Genomic DNA, 18,581 nt, shown 5'->3' with positions numbered 1-18,581 from the left:
CTCATTAGGAAGGATAATTCTGATAAATCTCTTCCTTCATGCAAAAGCTTACAATATCTCTAACTTACCTGTAAGGTAAAAATGAAATTATTTAACGTAATTTTTCCCACTGGCCATCTGGTTTCAATTTTACTCTCCTTTTTCTGCCTATCCTGTTCTAGTTATTCACATCCTATTATCGAGCCTGTGTTCCCCAAAGTTGGCTGCACCCGAGACTCTTCTGGGAGCTTCTAAAACACACCTCTACCAGGCCTCATTTGTCAGCAATCGCTTCACTATCTTGGTGGTGGGGTGGTGTGTCCATTGGCTTCTGTAGGTGTCCAGGTGATTCTAATAATCATCTAGTTTTTAAAACTGCTAGGGCCTTGAAACTGTGTCTAATTACCATACCTAAACGATTTATTCTTTTTTCCTGCTTGATTTTCTTGTCCTTTTCCAACTGCCTTGAAAACCTTTCACATATATTCTTTCTTAGGAGCTATAATCATTCTTATTATCTTTTCCCTTCTATACTTTTGGGCCCATCAGATCAAATTTCTCCATACCTCCTGCTGAGAAGATATCTATAGAGAAATCTTTGTGGGTTACTTCTCATGACTAACTTTAGAAGCTCCAAGCACAACACAGAATGGCTCCATTCCTTATCTGCCTGGGACTCTTAAACCTGTCAAATAGCTCAGCCAGGCATGAATAAAGGATACTCAGCTGTGTGGATGTGGCTGAAGGCAAAAGCTGAACAAGGTAGCTGTAGATCTCATACTGCACCATCCCTCTGTGAAGGTAGGTCATGTGGCAAAGCTGGGAAGGTAGCTCCAGATTGGTTCTCCCAGAAATTACTCTTCCTATTTTTCTGAAAAAAAAAAAAATCCAGAGATTCAATGGACATTTTTTTAAAGTCAGCCAGACTTCCATGGGCAGACGGAAAGGATTGGAGAGTGATCAACTCTTTCTCATGTGTTCTCAGAAGACTTTTCTTGAGCTTTATCTTTCTGGGCATGAGGGTCTGTTGTCTTGTTGACTCATAGATTTGTGAGGTGGTGAAAAGGACTAATCCTCCCTAAATATGAGTCAGGGGGTTACAAAGTTTCTTTACCTATAAGGAACTTCTGAGTGTCTAAATACCCTGGATTCTCTTTTTTTGTCCATCGGAAATAGGAAATTTGTTCCTGTGCCATGTTTCTTAAACATCCTGTTTCTTCCAAGGGTTGGATAAAATGCCTTTGTAATCATGTATCAAAGCTACTTTCAGCAGTTTTTGCTTTCATCCTTGCACTGGTGAGTAAATTTTCCAGTACTCAGAAAAACTCTTCACATATCCTAGAAAATGCAGGAAACAACTGCTATAACTTGGGAACAGAGAGGCTTGCTTTGTTAGGTTTGTAATCATTAAAATGGTAAAATATAAACAGGGTATATTACAAATGTCTTTTTAAAATTACATCCAGGAATTGTGTTTTCTTTTTCCACATTAGAGAAGTGGAGACAATGGATTCGAGTGAATAGTAGAATTTAGCTCTTTGTTCTTCTCCAAGTAAAATATTTTACCTCAGTCATTTTTCCTTTGGGGATATCAGATTGCATTAAGTACAAAGTGTGAGAGGAGTGGTCGCTTCTAAATCTGAAATTGCGTGACAATCTGAATTGAGGTTTGCCAGCTCCAAGTTCTTTAAAGCCAAGACCTGGAAGAAGAGGAGAATTCATTGATCCCTTTGGGGACGATTTATCTTCTTTAAAGCTCAAGTTGGTCTATGAATTTCAGGATAATTTAGCTGTGAGGCATTATGTAGAACCATAAAATTACAAGAGTCCTGATTATTGTTTCATATTTAATTGAATACACGTACAACCTTGTCTTTTTTTCAGACTAAGATCATCTCATTAAAATTTATTTGAGATAGCATTGTAATATAGAATGAGGGGTATCTAAACAACATATGGCACTATTTTTTCACAGCTGGTTAATTTGGTCATTAATAATTTTTTAAAGACTTAGATATATTTTGATAATTTATGTTTTACCACTGTCAACTGAGAAATAACAAATTAAGATTCAAGGCAACGAAGGCAGTTTTTGGGGTATTAGAATTGCAATTTGGGGAACACAGATTCAGGTAGCAACCCAAACTGTGACCTATCCTGGCATTTCCAGGCAAAGATTTGTAAAGGGAAAGATTAAACAAGTCGTTTGTGATTGGTGGATATTTTGGCTACTCTAATTGTCCTTCAGGTTAAATAATTTACGGAGTTCTTTATCTTGTGGTTTATTCATTGTGCCTGAATGTCATTGGGTTTTGAGGAAAATTGTGGCTGGAGGCTTTGCATACTTTTGACAGTTTGTGATGTCTTGCATTTATTTGCCTTAGTAATCTCCAGAATGACTTTCCAAATCCATTTTAAATCTCTTAGCCATAGTAACTCCATTTTGTTTTATTTCCTTTTACCACTGCCACAAAATTATCATTCATTATTTGCAAGGTCTTGAGTAGGCAATTTGAATCAATATCTGCTACTGTTAAATGCAGGAACATTCTACTAGAGATCATGTTCTGTTTTTTTTTTTTTTTCTTAAAATTTTCAACTCTTCTTTGTAGACTTTTTCAAATAATTTTTTAAGTTATTATTCATTTACTTGGAAATCTAAAGGTAAAATTTTAACCTTTTTAAAATTGAGAATTAAGATTAATATTACCGAACAAAATGTACACCAAAATAACTCTTCCAAAGTAAAACTATATAAAAACTGAAAATTAATTTGCAAAGAGGTGTGCAAAGTAGTTTTTTATAATTTATTCTAATTTCTTGTGTTTCAGTGGTTATTTCCCCCTTGAACTTTGATATGTTAACTGTATCTACTGCTTTCCTATTCTGTTTTTATCTTTATTATCTGCCTTGTACTCTTTCCGTAGCTTTATAAATTGGGAATTTAGTTAATTTATTTCCATTTTCCAGTTTGGTTGCTGTTCTTGTTCTCAGCCCATTTGACCTGTCATGTATTGCGAGTGTGACTTATAGTCCCCTATTCTAATATTATAATTGTTTATATTCTTAGTTCGTCTCCTTAGTTTCTCTTGTGTCAATCTAGTGTCTTAATTATTTGTCATGATTAATGATATTGGCTTTTATTCCACCTCATTTTATAAAGAAAGCATGATTCAAGGTTTCTATTTTTTTCCATTTATTTCTTTTTACATTCACCCCTTTTGATTAAGGGGGACTGTTGATCAATGATCGACATCTGATATTAATTCATCGGTGCCAGGGAGGCTCATCTATGGAAATAATGCCCCACATAGTGGAAGGTAGTGAGTTTATTTGCTCAGTTTGGCTTACAGAATGGCAACAAGGGGATTTTAAGGGAAGGTGATTAGGTATTAATTACCTACCTAATTATAGTAGGTATTAATTATAACTAGGCTTAGTTTCATCATTACATAAAAAAGTTTCATAAATGCAAGTTTCAAGATCAAGAGCATGGCACTGTAGTATGACAGAGGCAGCTGCAGCTGTTATTCTGAAGATGGGATACTGAAGATGAGACAATGAATAAGAGGCATTGTATTGGCTATAAGAAGAAAAAAGATTCACCAGGTTTGAAATATGCTACAAATCAAGTTTCCCCAAGTTCTATCTGATAAAAATCAGGTCTTGTCCTGGTTCCATCAACATCAGATGCTTTCTATTTTTGGGTGACTTAAGCCTAAGATCACCTGTAAGCATATATGCAGGCTTGGTCCCAGGTCTTAGCTACATCAGATGCCATCTACTTCTAATCCTTGGTAATTCTGAGCTTTAGTTTCCCAGTAGGAATGGATTTCAAGGCAGGGCTAAATTTGCCCTCCAGGCAAGGCTGGACCTGATAGGGTCCTTTCCAGCAAGACTGGAGTGCAACTTTATGGAGGTGTTTTTCCAATATACAGGGTTGCCAGGCTGAGTATTGTGGTTTTGAATATCTTTGTCTTCTGGGAGTGCACTCTAAAAGGATTGTTCTACCAGGGTTTCATTGTTCTTTAAGATTTAGATTAGTGCTTGACAATAGGTTAGTGTGTTTCCTTTTATGAGGCAGCACTCATGTATTCCAGAATTTATATTCATAGGTCTCCCTATTATAATTTCAAATGGGATAACTTATGTTTTCCAAAATGTGTAGATCTTAGATTTAATGAGGCTAAAAGTAAGGCTTTTCGCCATGGAGGATTGAGGGGTTCCATAAATTTAACTAATTGAGTTTTAATTATACCAATTATTCTTTCTATTAAACCTGAGGATGGGGTGATAGGCACAATGAAACTGTTGCAAAATAGGCCATATTTTACATATTGTTTTAATAGTATTTCCTGTAAAGTGGTTCCTCAATCATTGTGAAGTTCTATGGGAATTTCCCAACTTTGTATTATTTTTTCTAATAATACTTTGCAACAGTAGCAGCAGTAGCTTGTCTACAGGAAAAGGCTGCAGCCCAATAGGGGTACACACAAATTCTTATTAAAACATATTTATAGTTTTGGGATGGGGTAATTGAGTGAAGTACAGTTGCCAAATTTCAAAAGGTCCATTTGGTAAGGGAAAATGTCCCTGAAAGCTGTAGAAAAGTTTTCCTGGATTATGCTTGGGACAAAATTAACAATTGAGATATTTTTTCCATAGTTACTTTAGGAGGTGGTTTCCATAAATATTGTTTACCCAGCATACCATTTTATCAGTATTCCAAAGAGACATTAAGAATAATTTCCAAAACTGTTTCCTGGAGGCAATTAGGGAGGACTGGTTTACCATTCAGGTCAAACCATGATTTAATTGCAGTTAAACCATAATTTAATTAATTGCAGCCAGGATTTTTACATTTTTCTGACTCTTGGAAGGAGTGTATTGTTCAGTATTAAGGAATACTTTTTTATGTTTCAGTAGTTATTTGACTCAAATGTTAGATAAATAGGAGTAGGATTAGAATTTATAGCTGGACGACTTTTTGCAGCTGCATTTGCCATGCTGTTGCCAGTGCTTTCCTCTATATTTGCCTGAGAATTCCAGGAATTTTAATTATAGTCAAAGCCTTTGTTAATATAGCATCTAGCAATTCTGTAACCTAAGAGCTATATTTTATTTTTCCTCCATTGAATGTTAAAAACCTCTGCTTCCACAGCATCCTAAGTCATGAACGAGGGCATACCAGCTATCATTGTATGTATTTGTTGTTTTCCTTCTGCAAGCATATAGGCTATTGTGAGGGCAAAAAGTTCAGCTTCCTGAACATACTTAGCATTAGGTGTAAAGAATTGTATTATCTCATGGTCTGAGATTATAGCATATTCAATGCGGTGGATTCCTGAGTTATCTTTAAGGTGAGGAACCATCTGTACACTAGATAACATCTGTAGGGACCTAGGAGCCAAGCCATTACCTAAGTCTGCAAAACTTGAAAGCACACAGCCCCTCGCATGACCTGGGTCAGTGAGTGTTTAAGTTAACCTCTCTACTGGAGGAGGAACGTGCAGGGGGTCAATGTATGTAAGAGACTAGACCCTTCTCTGTGTAGGATGTTGATCTATACCCTACCTCCTTCCTGAAGCCCTTGTGATGTTATCATGTTTACTGTTATCTACAAAGCAACCTATAATCCCTCCCTGTGCACACAAACTAGAATCAGTCCTACCCTTGCGTCATGAGACCCCTCTGCTGTACCTCAGTGGAATGTCTTTGTTTTGGCCCCTATAACTGGCCCTATTGATTCCCACCTAAGTGCAGAGTGCTTTCACCTGAGCTCTGCATCAGCCTCCTTCAGAGCAGCATGATTCCCTGATTAGCTTCCTTCTTTACTCCTTTAAGAAATTCCTATAATAAAGTTCATGTCTCAGTCTGCACCTAGTGCTTTCTTTGATTTCTCAGCTGGAGAGGCCCCTGTGGTCCAGGACAACATCTGTGTTATCAATTAGGTTTTTGGGTAAATCTATTCCAGAGGCTAACATTTAGTTAGTTGAAGCTATACAGTCATGAGAGAGGATCATATAAGAAACAGAAGAAAGTAGCAGGATTACGGTTGTGACCATGAACAAAGGAGATATTGGGAGGGGAAACTAAAAGAATTTTGTAAGAAATTAATCTATTGGTATAGTGACGTTGAGTGTGATGGGAATTAAAAAGGGTTTCAACAGAATAAGGGACATATATAGCTAAGGGAGATCCCATAATTAATTCTTCAATTGATTCTAAAATTTTGCCATTGCAGCAGTGGACCTCATCAAGGGGACAGGGGAGCAGTCCCTTGGCTATGGTATCCAATTGCTGGCTATCATATCTGGAGGTTTATATTGGTCGCCATGCCTCTATGTAAGGAATCTTAAGGCATTCCCTTGTCATTCATGAGCAAGGAGGGAAAAGGGTAATTTGCAATTAGAGTGTCCCAGAACAGGAATGCCAGCAAACTGTGCTTTATTTCCTTGACAAAATTTTGACTAGCTTGGTCCCAAATAAGTGGCTCAGTGTTTTTAGCTTTAAACAAGATATTTAAAGGTTGAACCATCAATTTCTCCTGCAAGGCCTAAAAATCTTCTTTGGTGAAATTTGTACCGGGGAGAATAAAATGTTAGAATGCTTTAGATTCAGTTAAGATCCAGGAGGTGGCCCTGGGGAGAAAGAATGCGACCCATATCAACAAGCAACAGGCAATGTGGACCATAAGTCGGTTGGAGTGTGTTCTAGTTTGCTAGCCGCTGGAATGCAATATAACAGAAACAGAATGGCTTTTAAAAAGGGGAATTTAAAAAGTTGCTAGTTTACAGTTCTAAGGCTGAGAAAATGTCCCAATTAAAACAAGTCTATAGTAATGTCCAATTAAAGTTGTCCATCCAGGGAAAGATACCTTAGTACAAGAAGGCCAATGAAGTTCAGGGTTTCTTTCTCAAATGAGAAGGCACATGGTGAACACAGTCAGGGCTTCTGTCTCAGCTGGAAAGGCACATGGCGAACATGGCATCATCTGCTAGCTTTCTCTCGGCTTCTAGTTTCATGAAGCTCCCTGGGAGGCATTTTCCTTCATCTCCAAAGGTTGCTGGCTCATGGACTCTCTGCTTCGTGGTGCTGCAGCATTCTATGCTCTCTCTGAATCTCTTCCATCCTCCAAAATGTTTCCACTTTTATAGCACTCCAGTAAACCAATCAAGACCTACCCAAATGGGTGGAGACACATCTCCCCTAATCCAGTTTAACAACCACTCTTGATCGGGTTACATCTCCAGGGAGATGATCTAATTACAAATTCAAACATACAGTATTGAATAGGGATTATTCTGCCTTTACGAAATGGGATTTTGATTAAAACATGGCTTTTCTAGGGTCCATACATCCTTTCACACCAGCTCAGAGTGGTATCCAAAAGAGAATGGACAGCATTAGATATGGGACTTAATGCCTTTTCTTGGTCTATTGAATCTGATTCTAAGAATTCCAGATTAATTTCCCCCTTGTGGATGAAATAATCCAAGGAAAATATCTTCTAAGAAGGTGAATTGGGGCAAAGGGGAACAATAAAAATTGATGAGTGCCCTAAAAATGTCCTACCTAATTGAGAAGGAATTGGAAGGAATTTAAAGAGTCATGGGTTTCTGGAGATTCCTACCATGTGAATTGTTCCTGTACTCCAGGGAGAAAGTTTGATGAAGGTGTGAGAGTTAAGAGAGGATGGTGGTGCCAGTATCTAAACGGGGCTGTATACTCTTTTTCAATTATCAGATCTAATTTCACCTAAAGATGTAACATAGACAAATGAAAAGATCTCTGCTGTTTCCCTAGTGCGGCGCCAGCAGTAGAATTAAAAGACATCTTGCTTTTTCAGAGAGCAAAGAGAGCATCAAGCCGTTTGCTGCTGTTTTCATGTTCATTTTTAAAATTTTGATTATTGCATTTGGGGTAGTCTCTTTTCCAATGTCCAAGTTGTTTACAGTAATTACAAGTACCAATGTCCTGAACCCTGGCACTTTAAAGGCTCATTGAGGGCTTATTTAGCTGCTATAATTGGAAACTCATGATTTGGGCTTATTGTATCTGTGCTATTTTAGCTTAGGAGAATTTTTTTTTCTCATTCGTTTTAAAGGTGTGATCCAATTAATCTGTAAAGCCTTACTAAATCATTACGTTCCATTGTGGCCCAATTTAGATGTTTACGTTTTAGAGTGGTGCTTAGTTCGTCTGGAAGGCCATTAACAAAAGGATAGTTAAATGGGTAGAGGTTTCACAGCTATATGGTGAAGACCTGAGAACTGGGTAAAGTTGTGTTTTTCTGAACCTGTTAACAATATTCATAAGTGTGCTTGACAGGTTTCTATAGGGAGAAACTTCAGGTATGCCCTTATGAAATTCCTTAGCTAGCTTAAATGCTTCGGTTTTTCAATAGTTGTTCATTTTGAAAATTCATCTAAGGGATCTTTCCAATTAGTTTTGTCTATCCAAATACTGGCATGACCTTCACCGGCAGTCATATGACTTAATTGATAAAGGTCTGAGAATTGAGGCTCATACGTCTGAAAGATGTGTGAATTATTTTGCAAAACCCACTGGGTCTTCAGTAGGATTTAGTAAATCTCATCCCTATAAAAGGGGAGTTTGATTAAACCAGGACATGGAGGAGGGATATAGGAGGGGTTTAAAGGAGAGTTAGGAATTCTGGATAATTTTTCAAGCTTGAGAATGTGCTTAGATAAGTCTTTGTTAATTTATGTTCTGTTTCTTGAAGAATGGCAATTTTAGAATTACTTATACATTTGGAAGCTTCCAAGTACAAATTAAAATAAATATCCCATTTGGGTTTCTTAGATTTAGGCCTCTATTTTTTAATTGAACACACAAATATACCAAGTTAGTCATTTCAAAAGCTCCCCTTAGTGGTCATTGTGATTCAAGATTTTCTCTAGTGCACCAGATCCAGCAGGATAAGAATTTACATGAGGCAGGACCATAAGTTTTATGCATTAAACCATTTGGTATGCCTGACAGTAGTGTACCATTAGAGTTGTTAGACTGATTGGAACCCATTCCTTCAGTTAGTTCTGATTATGAGCAAGCCTAAATTCTAAGCTGAGAGGGATCATTTGAGTGTTTTGCAAAATGTGATGTTTTACAGTATGGCTTTCATGGGATACTTGTTTTACCTGGTAGATAGCCTTTGCTTTAGTTGTCTGGCCTGTGGCCAGGTTTTACTAGCTGTACAAAAATTGTCTTGATGGTGTCAGGTGACCTTGTGTTAATCTATCCAGTGTATGCCACCTTATCCTTTCATGGAAGTCTTCTTCTTCAGAAGCCAAGGCTTCTCATAAAAAAGTAGCAGGTGCTCTAATAGCATTTAAATGATTATCCTGTACCCACCAAAATAATTATTTGATTGCTCAAAGTCAGAGCATAGATCAAATTGATTGTTACTGAGGCATCCCTCCACTGAAAAAGAGAATAGCAAAGTGGAAATTTTAAAGTCCGATTTGAGAACTCACCAGACAGGGAAATTTTCCTCGTATACCAAAAAGGGCACACACAAAGGCCAAACCAGAAGAATAAACATTCAAATACATAAACAGCACTGCTGCTACCAACTCAAACCCAAAGAACTGAAGTCCAAAATGCCCTTTATCAGAAGACATCCAGAAGACGGCTAGAACCTCAACCAAAAGAGGAGAAGTTCTGAGCTAAAATGACTGACAGGAACCTGGGGCATTGGGGAAATGACAGAGCATGGGGACTCTTGCTGGTACCATGCTCAAATCCAACAGTGGCTCTGGACTCAGATTGGTGGTCACTTCACATCCCATTTATGTTATGTTATTGTCAACCAATAATATCACAAATACACTAAATTACCAGGCAACAAAGGCATTTATTTGCATTTTTATTATTGCAATTTGAGAACCACAGATTGAGGTAGCAACCCAAATTATGTCCCATCTTGGCACTTCCAGGCAAGGGTTCTTAAAGACAAAGGTAATTAGATAATTTTGTGGTCATGGTATTTGGGGAATCAAATCGTCTTTCAGGCTAGATAGTTTACTGAGATTTTTATTGTGGTGGTTTTAAGCCATATGTACGCCCCTAAAAAAAGCATGTTCTTAAATCTAATCAACTCCTGTGGATGTATACCCATTGTAAGTAGGACCTTCTGATGAAGCTAGTTCAGTTAAAACCTATCCTCAAACAGTAGAGGTCTTAATCCTGTTAATAGAGTCCTTTATAAGGCAATGAAATTCAGACACAGAGAGAAGGCCACAGGAAGCAAGAAACTGAGATGGAACCTGGAAAAAAAGGAAGAGACCAGGAGACACCTCCATGTGCCCTGCCATGTGACGGGAGCCAAGGACCAAGAATCATGGATAGACAGCCCCAGACTGTTAGTTATTGCATAGAAGACATCACCATGATGACACTTTCGTTTAAACTTTTCCTTAGCCTGAAACTGGGGAAATTTGATTAACCAAATCAATTCCCATTGTTTAAGTCAATCTAAACAGATTTTGGTACCAGGAGAGTAAGGTGCTGCTATATTGCAAATACCCAAAATGTGGAAATGGCTTTGGTGATGGGTAGAGGCCAGAAAAATTGTGAGATGCTTGATAGGAAATGCCTAGATTGCTTTGAAGAGACTAGAGAAATATGGATGCTGAAGGTAATTCTGATAAGGCATAAGAAGAAAATGATGGGAAAGGTGAACCTTGTTTTAAAGTGGAAGAGAATTTGGAATAATTGAGTTCTGCTGTTGGACAGAAAGCATCAAGTTCATGAGAGTGATGGACTTGGATATTTATTTGAGGATATGTCAAAGCTAAATGTTGTAAGTGCAGTCTGGTTTCTTCTTGCAGCTTATAGTAAAATGCAAGAGGAAAGGTGTAACTGAGAACTGAATTCCTAGGCACAAAGAAACTAGAAATTGATGGTTTAGGAAATTCGGAGCTTCCAGAAAGTAAGACCCCAGGGAAGAGTGCGCCATGTGAGAGTTTGCCAGAGCATGGAAACAGTCAACCATTTCAGTGCAAGCCAGGATTGGAGATATGGTTATCTAAGATGGACCTGTGGAAAGTCCTACTGTCTGATTTGGACCCCTGTGTGTTACATGTAAAACTGAGAAGTTTCTTGCAAAATTTGTGTGCAAGAACCACTGCCAGCCTGGACTAAAAGAGACAGAGAAGTGGCAAATTGAAGGAAAAATCTTTTCAAGGGAAGATCCATGGAAGCTGAGGTCTAGACCAAAGACATCGTCTCAGGCTACGAGAACAGGCCCACCCATGTGTGGGAAAAGGTGAGTCTGCCTGGGTCTTGGAGAGTGCTGGCCTTTTGCCAAATTGTTCAGAAGGAGTGCTACCACCCCAGTGCTCTTAGAGAATGGGTCCTGTGTCCCAGTGTTCAGGGAGAGCATAGCTACTGTCCAAGCATTTGGAAGGGGTGGAGCTGCTGCTTTATCAGGCCTGGAGGACAAAACATTATTCCATAATGATTCTCAAACTTGAAATATAATGGAGTATTCCCTGTTCAGTTTTGGAATTGTTTGGGACTCATGACCCTTGTTTTTCTTCCAGTTTTCCCTTATAGAAGTGGGAATGTTTATTCCATGCGTATCCCTCCATTGTATATCAGAAGCAGATAACTTATTCTCTCAATTTCACCAGTCCATAAACAAAGGGAAATTAGGCCATGGACAAGACCATAACCAATTCTGATGAGACTTTGTACTAAGCATTTGTTAGAAAATCAAGTTTAGCTTTCATACAAGATGGTGCAGGAAAGGGTTGCAGAACAATTCAAACTGGTTTGCAGGCAGGGAAAAGAGCACCTCTGATGCTAGCCTAGAATTGGGGCAGATAGGTAGAAACAAGTTTAAGTAATGGCCAGAGTCACTGAAATATAAAGTATTATCGGCAGTGGGAATCTTCTGCCAGAGATTTGAATTAGACTATCCGGATTAACTTCTGAGGTATCCAATCAGCAGAGAAACAGGGGAGGGACTCACGGGTTAGATAAATATCACAGCTTTCAGTTGCTCAGCTCACTGGCCACCATTTTTTTGGTTGGGTGCCTGTTCTTGCAAGATTGTGAATAAATTTTTTTATTCTACACAATTGGGTGAGTGTTTATTTTCTTTCAAGTATGGCGTTCTTTCTAACAGCATTGTTTCTGAAATGACTTACATGTTTGGGATATCATGATGAATGAATTATTTTGCATATGGAAAAACATTTCTTTGGGGGTGTTCAGAGGGTGGGGTGCAGTGCTTTGAAGCTGTGTATACCACAGAAAAACATGTTCTTAAATCTAATCCATTCCTGTGGGTGTAAACCCACTGTAAGTGGGACCTTCTGCTGAGGTTACTTCCATTAAGATGTGAGCCACCGCAATCAGGAGGAGTCTTAATCCAATTCCTGTATTACTCTATGAGATAATGAAATTCAGACAAGGAGAGAAAGCCGAAGCAAGAAGCTTAAATGGAACCTGGAAGAGACCAGAGGATGCCTCCATGTGCCTTGCCATGGGACACAGGAGTCAAGGATCAAGGTCTCATGATCCCAAGCTGACAGCCCCACACCACCCATCTTCAAGATAGTTCACCTTGATGACACCTTGAATTGGGCTTTGTCCCAGCTTCAAACCAGAAGCAAATGAATTCCCATTGTTTAAGTTGAGTCATTTTATTGTATTTGTTTAAGCAGCCTAGCAAACCAAGACATTTATTTTGTGGTTTATTTATGATATCTGGATGTCCTTAGAGTTTTGAGGAGCATTGCTGCTTGAGGATTTGCATACCCTGGCACTTTGTGATACGTGGCTGGGATTTGCCTAGGGGTAACCTCCAGAATGACCTGCTGACTCCACTTTAACTTTCTTAGTCATGGTAAGACTACTTTGTTTTATTACTTATAAAATAAATGACAGAACATACGTAATGTAACATTTTTATATTATTCTTTCCCAAACTGTGTTTAGTAGTAAACAAATTTTAAATATGTTACATGGTCCTAATCAGGCTTTTGCCAAACTTTTCCATCAATTACTCAATTGAAGCAAGCTCTTCCATTAGTTAATTGCTCAAGAAGCAGTCATGATAGAAGGTAGCTGAAGTTTTTGTGCATTTGAAATTTATTTTCTATTACTTTTACATTTGAAGAACTTAGCTGAATATAGAATCATTGCTTCCCTCTTTATTTCCTTGCTATTTTTCACTATGTTCTACTATGCATTGCTTTGCTTTTTATGTTTTTGTGATCAAGCTTAATTCTCCAGCCTTGTTAGATATTTGTTCTTTTTGCCACAAAGCCCTGACCAATATTCTTTATTTATATCATTATTTATGCCTAAAGCGTTCATGAAATTACTTTATTATTTCTTACAACTACATTTAAATCTACAATAATCTCAAAAAAGGAAAAAAAAAAAAAACAAACAGAAAAAACTCCAATTGAGTCTAACGTACTTCTAGTGTTAAAAACTTCTACAGGATTATACCCTTGTCTGATTACAATTCCCAAAACTTTTTTTTTGTTTTTCTTCCTTTGATTCTCTTGTCTTTTCTGATTTACTTGTTTGGAAAACTTTCACATATCTTCTCTATCTCATGGTCTATAATCACTCTTATTACCTTCTCCCTTCCCCATACTTCTAGTCTCTTCAGATCAAACTGTTTTAAACTTCCTCCTGGGGGGAAGATGTATGGAGAATTCTTTGTTAGGTAACTTTAATGACCTAGTTTACAGCCTCCAGGCAGAACACTGAGTACCCCTGTGTTCTATCTATCTTGGACCTTAGTGACCTGCTCCCAAACTCCTACTCATACATCAATAAAAGGGACTTCTCAGTTGGGTGGAGGTGGCTGAGGAGGAAAGACCAAGATAGCCAAAGGCTCCAGAGCTATTGAACTCAGTCTCCACTATTTTCTTTGTTGGAGGTAGGTTAGGTGGGGAATCTAGAGAGTAGATCATATCCAGTTTAATCATTAAACTGGATAGCATTCTTTCCAGAAACAACAGTTCCTATTTTCCAGAAGAAAACAGTGAGATTCAAATGTGAATACTTGCTTTGAATGCAGCTAAGGTGCTTGTTGGCTGACCCAAGAGGTTGGGAGACAAGCCAGCTATTTCTGATGTGTACAAGAGGACTTTCTTCCTGGACCTTATTACACATCTCTAGGAGGCCTCTGTTTACATATTATGGCTAGATGAATTTGAGGGTTGGAGGAAGAAAACAGGGAATAGTTAATTCATAATTTAGAGAATTGAAGCAGTTCCCTTACCGATAAAAACCATACAAGTAGGCTCAGGATTGTTTTTTGCCCATTGGAAATTGGAATATATCCCTGTCCCATGAATTATAAATAACCTGAAAGGTACCGCCCAAGGACTCAATAAAATGTCTTTTTTGTTTGCTTGTTTCATGGGATCAAAACTATTTTTTTGTCATTGTCTTGGCAAATACTCCTTATTCTCATAAGTAAATTTTCAAATCTAACTTGAAACACTGCATAAATCCTATAAAATGCAGAAGACAACTGCTGGAAAATAGGAATAAAGGGTATTTTTAAAATCAGGTTTTCAATCATTAAACTGGAAAAATGAAACAGGACATGAAACAATTTCCTTTTTTAAAATTACGTAACTGAAATGCTTTACCACGTTTTACACATTAGAGGACTAGAGACAGAATAGCGGGTTAGAATGGGCTGTTTGTTCATATATAATTAGAGGACACTAAGTATTTTTTCCTATTTGGATGTGAGATTTGATGGTTGTTAAATGCAGAATATGGGAAGGAATGATCTCTTCTATATCTGATATTGCTTGACAATCTATTTGTGACTTGCCAGCTCTCATTCCCTAAAATCAATGCCTTGCTAAGAGGGAGCTCGTTGATTACTCTGGGGACAATTTATCTTCTTTAAAGCTCAATATGACCCATGAAATTCAGAATAAGTTAGTTGCGAGGTGTTCCAGTTTTCTAACTGCCAGAATGTGATATACCAGAAATGGAGTGGCTTTTTAAAAGGGGAATTTAACAAGTTGCTAGTTTACAGTTTCAAGTTTGAGAAAATGTCCCAATTAAAGCAAACCTGTAGCAATGTCCAATCTAAGGCATCCAGGGAAAGACACCTTGATTCAAGAAGGCCAGTGATGTTCAGGGTTTCTCTCTCAGCTGGAAGGGCACATGGCAAAGTCTGCTAGCTTTCTCTTCTGGCTTCTTGTTTCATGAAGTGCCCTGGGAGGTGTTTCCCTTCTTCATCTCCACAGGTTACTGGCTGGGCAGACTCTGCTTTGTAGTTCTGTGGTGTTCTCTCTTGTTGTTCTTTAGCTTTTTCCAAAGTGCTTCTTCTTTTAAAGGATTCCAGTAAAACCAATCAAGATCCACCTGGAATGGGTGGAGATAAGTCTCCACCTAATCAAGTTTAACACCCATACTTGATTGAGTCATACCTCCATGGAGATAAGCTAATTGAAGTTTCCAACATACAGTACTGAATAGGGATTAAAAGAAACCATTGCTCCCACAAGATTGATTAGAATTAAAACATGGCTTTTCTAGGGTATATAAAACTTTTCAAACCAGCACATGAGGTATAGGATCGAGGCATCTAATAGAGATATTTACTAATTAAGTACTTATTAATTTATTCATATTTAAGAAACTTTAGGGCACAGTCATCTCTGACTAAGATATCAGCTAAAATATGAAAAAAATAGTGTTATCTTTAAACAAAGGTGTTGTGGGTTATTAAAAAATAATGCATGTAGTAATTTCAGAGTAAGATTAATCTGGAAATAAAACATGTTTCCACATTTGGATTTATTTTGTGAATTTATTGTTTTGCTAGACACAGAAGTCTCTCATAATTATTTGCAAGGTCCTGTGTAAGCAATTTATGTAGATTTCTGGCACTTTACAACAGAGATGATGATTTTATTATTTTTTTAATTTTATCTCTTTTTGGGTTACAGAAACTTCCCTTCCAACTTTACCAAAGGTAGGTTAATATGATTCATTTGGAAGTTGAAAGACAAACATTTTGCCTTTTTTATATCGTAAATTTTAATAGAAAAATTCACCCAACAATATGCACAATGGAATGATCCCTCAAAAACTAAAAATCTGTATCATAATTACACTAGTGTCAAGAAATACAATCCTACAAGTAATACGAAACCATTTGGCATTATCCAGGCAAGGTAAAAACTACATGTCCTGTTACCCCAAAATTCCATTCATGGGCTTAACCTGGTTGTCTGCGAGCATGAGAGGGAAAATGTAGAATATAACTTCTCCTAACAAACAAAAGAAAAAAGAGCAAACCCAATTATTTATTTAGTGGAGGATAAAAGATAACTTTCATATATTCATATAAGGTACTTATTTAAGTAACTTTGAAAATGTGTGGTTTGTGAGTCTAAAGGCAAAAGAAACTGTACTTAGGGCCTGTCTATTATTGGATAAAGTTTCCTACAAGTATATGAGTTACCATTTCTGGCAAATGATGGGAGCCAGACTTCTCACTATTGGAGTGAGAAATGACAGTAAAGAAAGAAGAGGCTAAAATAATCTGTTTGGTAATAGATTAGGGCTGGAGACATAACTATGCACTCATGTTTATGTTAATATAGGTACTATGGTGTAACAGGTACCAGGCTGGCAATGGTGCCAGCTGAGCCCTGTTCCAGGTTCAGTGGAACAGTCTAAATGCTAAAAGAATTTAGACAAATGAGAGGGCCAGTTGGAATAAGTAGTAAAGTTTATTAAAAAGAAAGAGAGAATACATGTTAAAGAGGTTAATAAAGGACATGTCCAAGTGAGGACATGCACTGAATGGAATGGGTTAGCTTTCTTTATAGGAAAATTTTGTTGGTGGCAGCTTCCCATAGTAATCTTTGAACACCAGGGGCTTACAACAGGGTTAGCATTGTTTCAGGAAGATATAACCATTGATGCTTGTGGCCAGCCCATCACGATCCAGAATTTGTCTTTGGGAAGATGTTCAACAATCTTTACAACCCCAGGCTTTCTGTTATTAACTAAAAGTTTGCTTCAGGCCCATGATTTTCTAAGATTTTATGGTTTGGGGAGGTTTGGGAACTTTAAGGGAAATTTTTATTACAGGAAGTTTGCAGCTGAAGTTTGCAGTTTGCATTAGTTCCTTCCAGCTAGATAAGAAAGAAGGGACTTGCAGTTTTCTGTTAACTCTTTCAGAGCTGGATAGGAAACCAAGGACTTGCAATCCTATTTTATCCTGCTTTAATGGTAAATATAAATATATATATAAAATGTATAACTACACAGATTAGTCACACATATTTTCTTGTTATGTTAACTCCTGTTTCCCCCATCCCCAGCCCCCGATAACCTATAATCTATTTTCTTTCTCTGTGAATTTGTCTATTCTAAATAGTTCATGTAAGTGGAATCATACACGATTCCACTTATCATCCACAAATACACTGTCTATTGCTTTCACGTTGCATTATGTTTCAGGGTTTGTGTGTGTTGTAGCAAGAATCAGAACTTCATTACTTCTTATGACTGAATAATATTCCATTGTATGCATCTACTATAGTTTGTTTAACCATTCATCTGTTGATTGACACTTGCATTGTTTTCCTCTTTGGGATATTTTTACTATTGCTGCTATTAACACTGATGTAAACATATATGTTTGAGTCCTTGTTTTCAGTTATTTTAGGCATGTACCTAGGAGTGGAATTATTTAGATCATATGGTAGTTGGAAATCAATAACAGGCCAGAAAATTCACAAATATATGGAAGCTAAACAACACACTCTTTTGGTTAAGGACAAAATTACAAGTGAAATCAGTACATATCTCTAGGCAAATGAAATGAAAATGAAAACACAACATATCAAAGTTTATGGGATGCAGTGAAGGCAGTGCTAAGAGAGAAATTTATTGCCTTAAATGCCTATATCAAAAAAGAAGAAAGAGCAAAAATCGAAGAATTAACTGTTCAGTTGGAAGAACTAGAGAAAGAAGAGCAAACTAACCCCAGGAAAACAAAAGGAAATAAATAATGAAGATTAGAACAGAAATAAATGAGATTGAGAACAGGAAAACAATAAGAAGTTGGATCTTTGAGAAAACCAATAAAATCGACAGACTCTTAAACAAAGTTGACAAAAAGAAAGAGAGGATACAAATAAATAAAATCAGAAATGGAAGAGGAAACATAACCACTGACCCCACAGAAATAAAGGAGGTAATGAGAGGATATCATGAGCAACTTTATGCTAATAAACTAGACAACACAGGTGAAATGGACAACTACCTAGAAAGGTATGAACAACCAACATTGACTTGAAGAAATAGATGACCTCAACAAACCAATCACAAGTAAAGAGATTGAATCAGTCATCAAGAAGCTCCCAAAAAAGCTCCAGGACCAGATGGCTTTACATGTGAATTCTACCAAGTATTCAAGAAAGAATTAGTACCAATCCTGCTCAAACTCTTCTAAAAAATCGAAGAGGAGGGAAGCCTACCTAATTCAATCTATGAAGCCAACACCACCTTCACACCAAAGCCAGACAAAGATACTACAAGAAAATAAAATTACAGACCAATCTCTC

The 18,581-nt window shown here is 37.3% G+C and overlaps 1 protein-coding gene across 1 annotated transcript in view; it reads left to right on the top strand.

Annotated features, from left to right (window-relative positions):
• Positions 1 to 686: 686 nt before the first annotated feature.
• LOC143664306 (uncharacterized) overlaps positions 687 to 18,581 on the top strand; it is a 35,917-nt gene continuing 18,022 nt past the window's right edge. Inside the window, exons 1-3 of the mRNA XM_077137976.1 lie at positions 687 to 780; positions 13,837 to 13,906; positions 15,948 to 15,973. Coding sequence (XP_076994091.1) covers positions 687 to 780; positions 13,837 to 13,906; positions 15,948 to 15,973 — 190 coding nt within the window. The remainder of the gene's footprint in view (positions 781 to 13,836; positions 13,907 to 15,947; positions 15,974 to 18,581) is intronic.

Source organism: Tamandua tetradactyla, chromosome 20, assembly GCF_023851605.1.
Source record: "Tamandua tetradactyla isolate mTamTet1 chromosome 20, mTamTet1.pri, whole genome shotgun sequence".
Lineage (NCBI taxonomy): Eukaryota > Metazoa > Chordata > Mammalia > Pilosa > Myrmecophagidae > Tamandua > Tamandua tetradactyla.
This window is presented reverse-complemented; position numbering and strand designations above follow the sequence as displayed.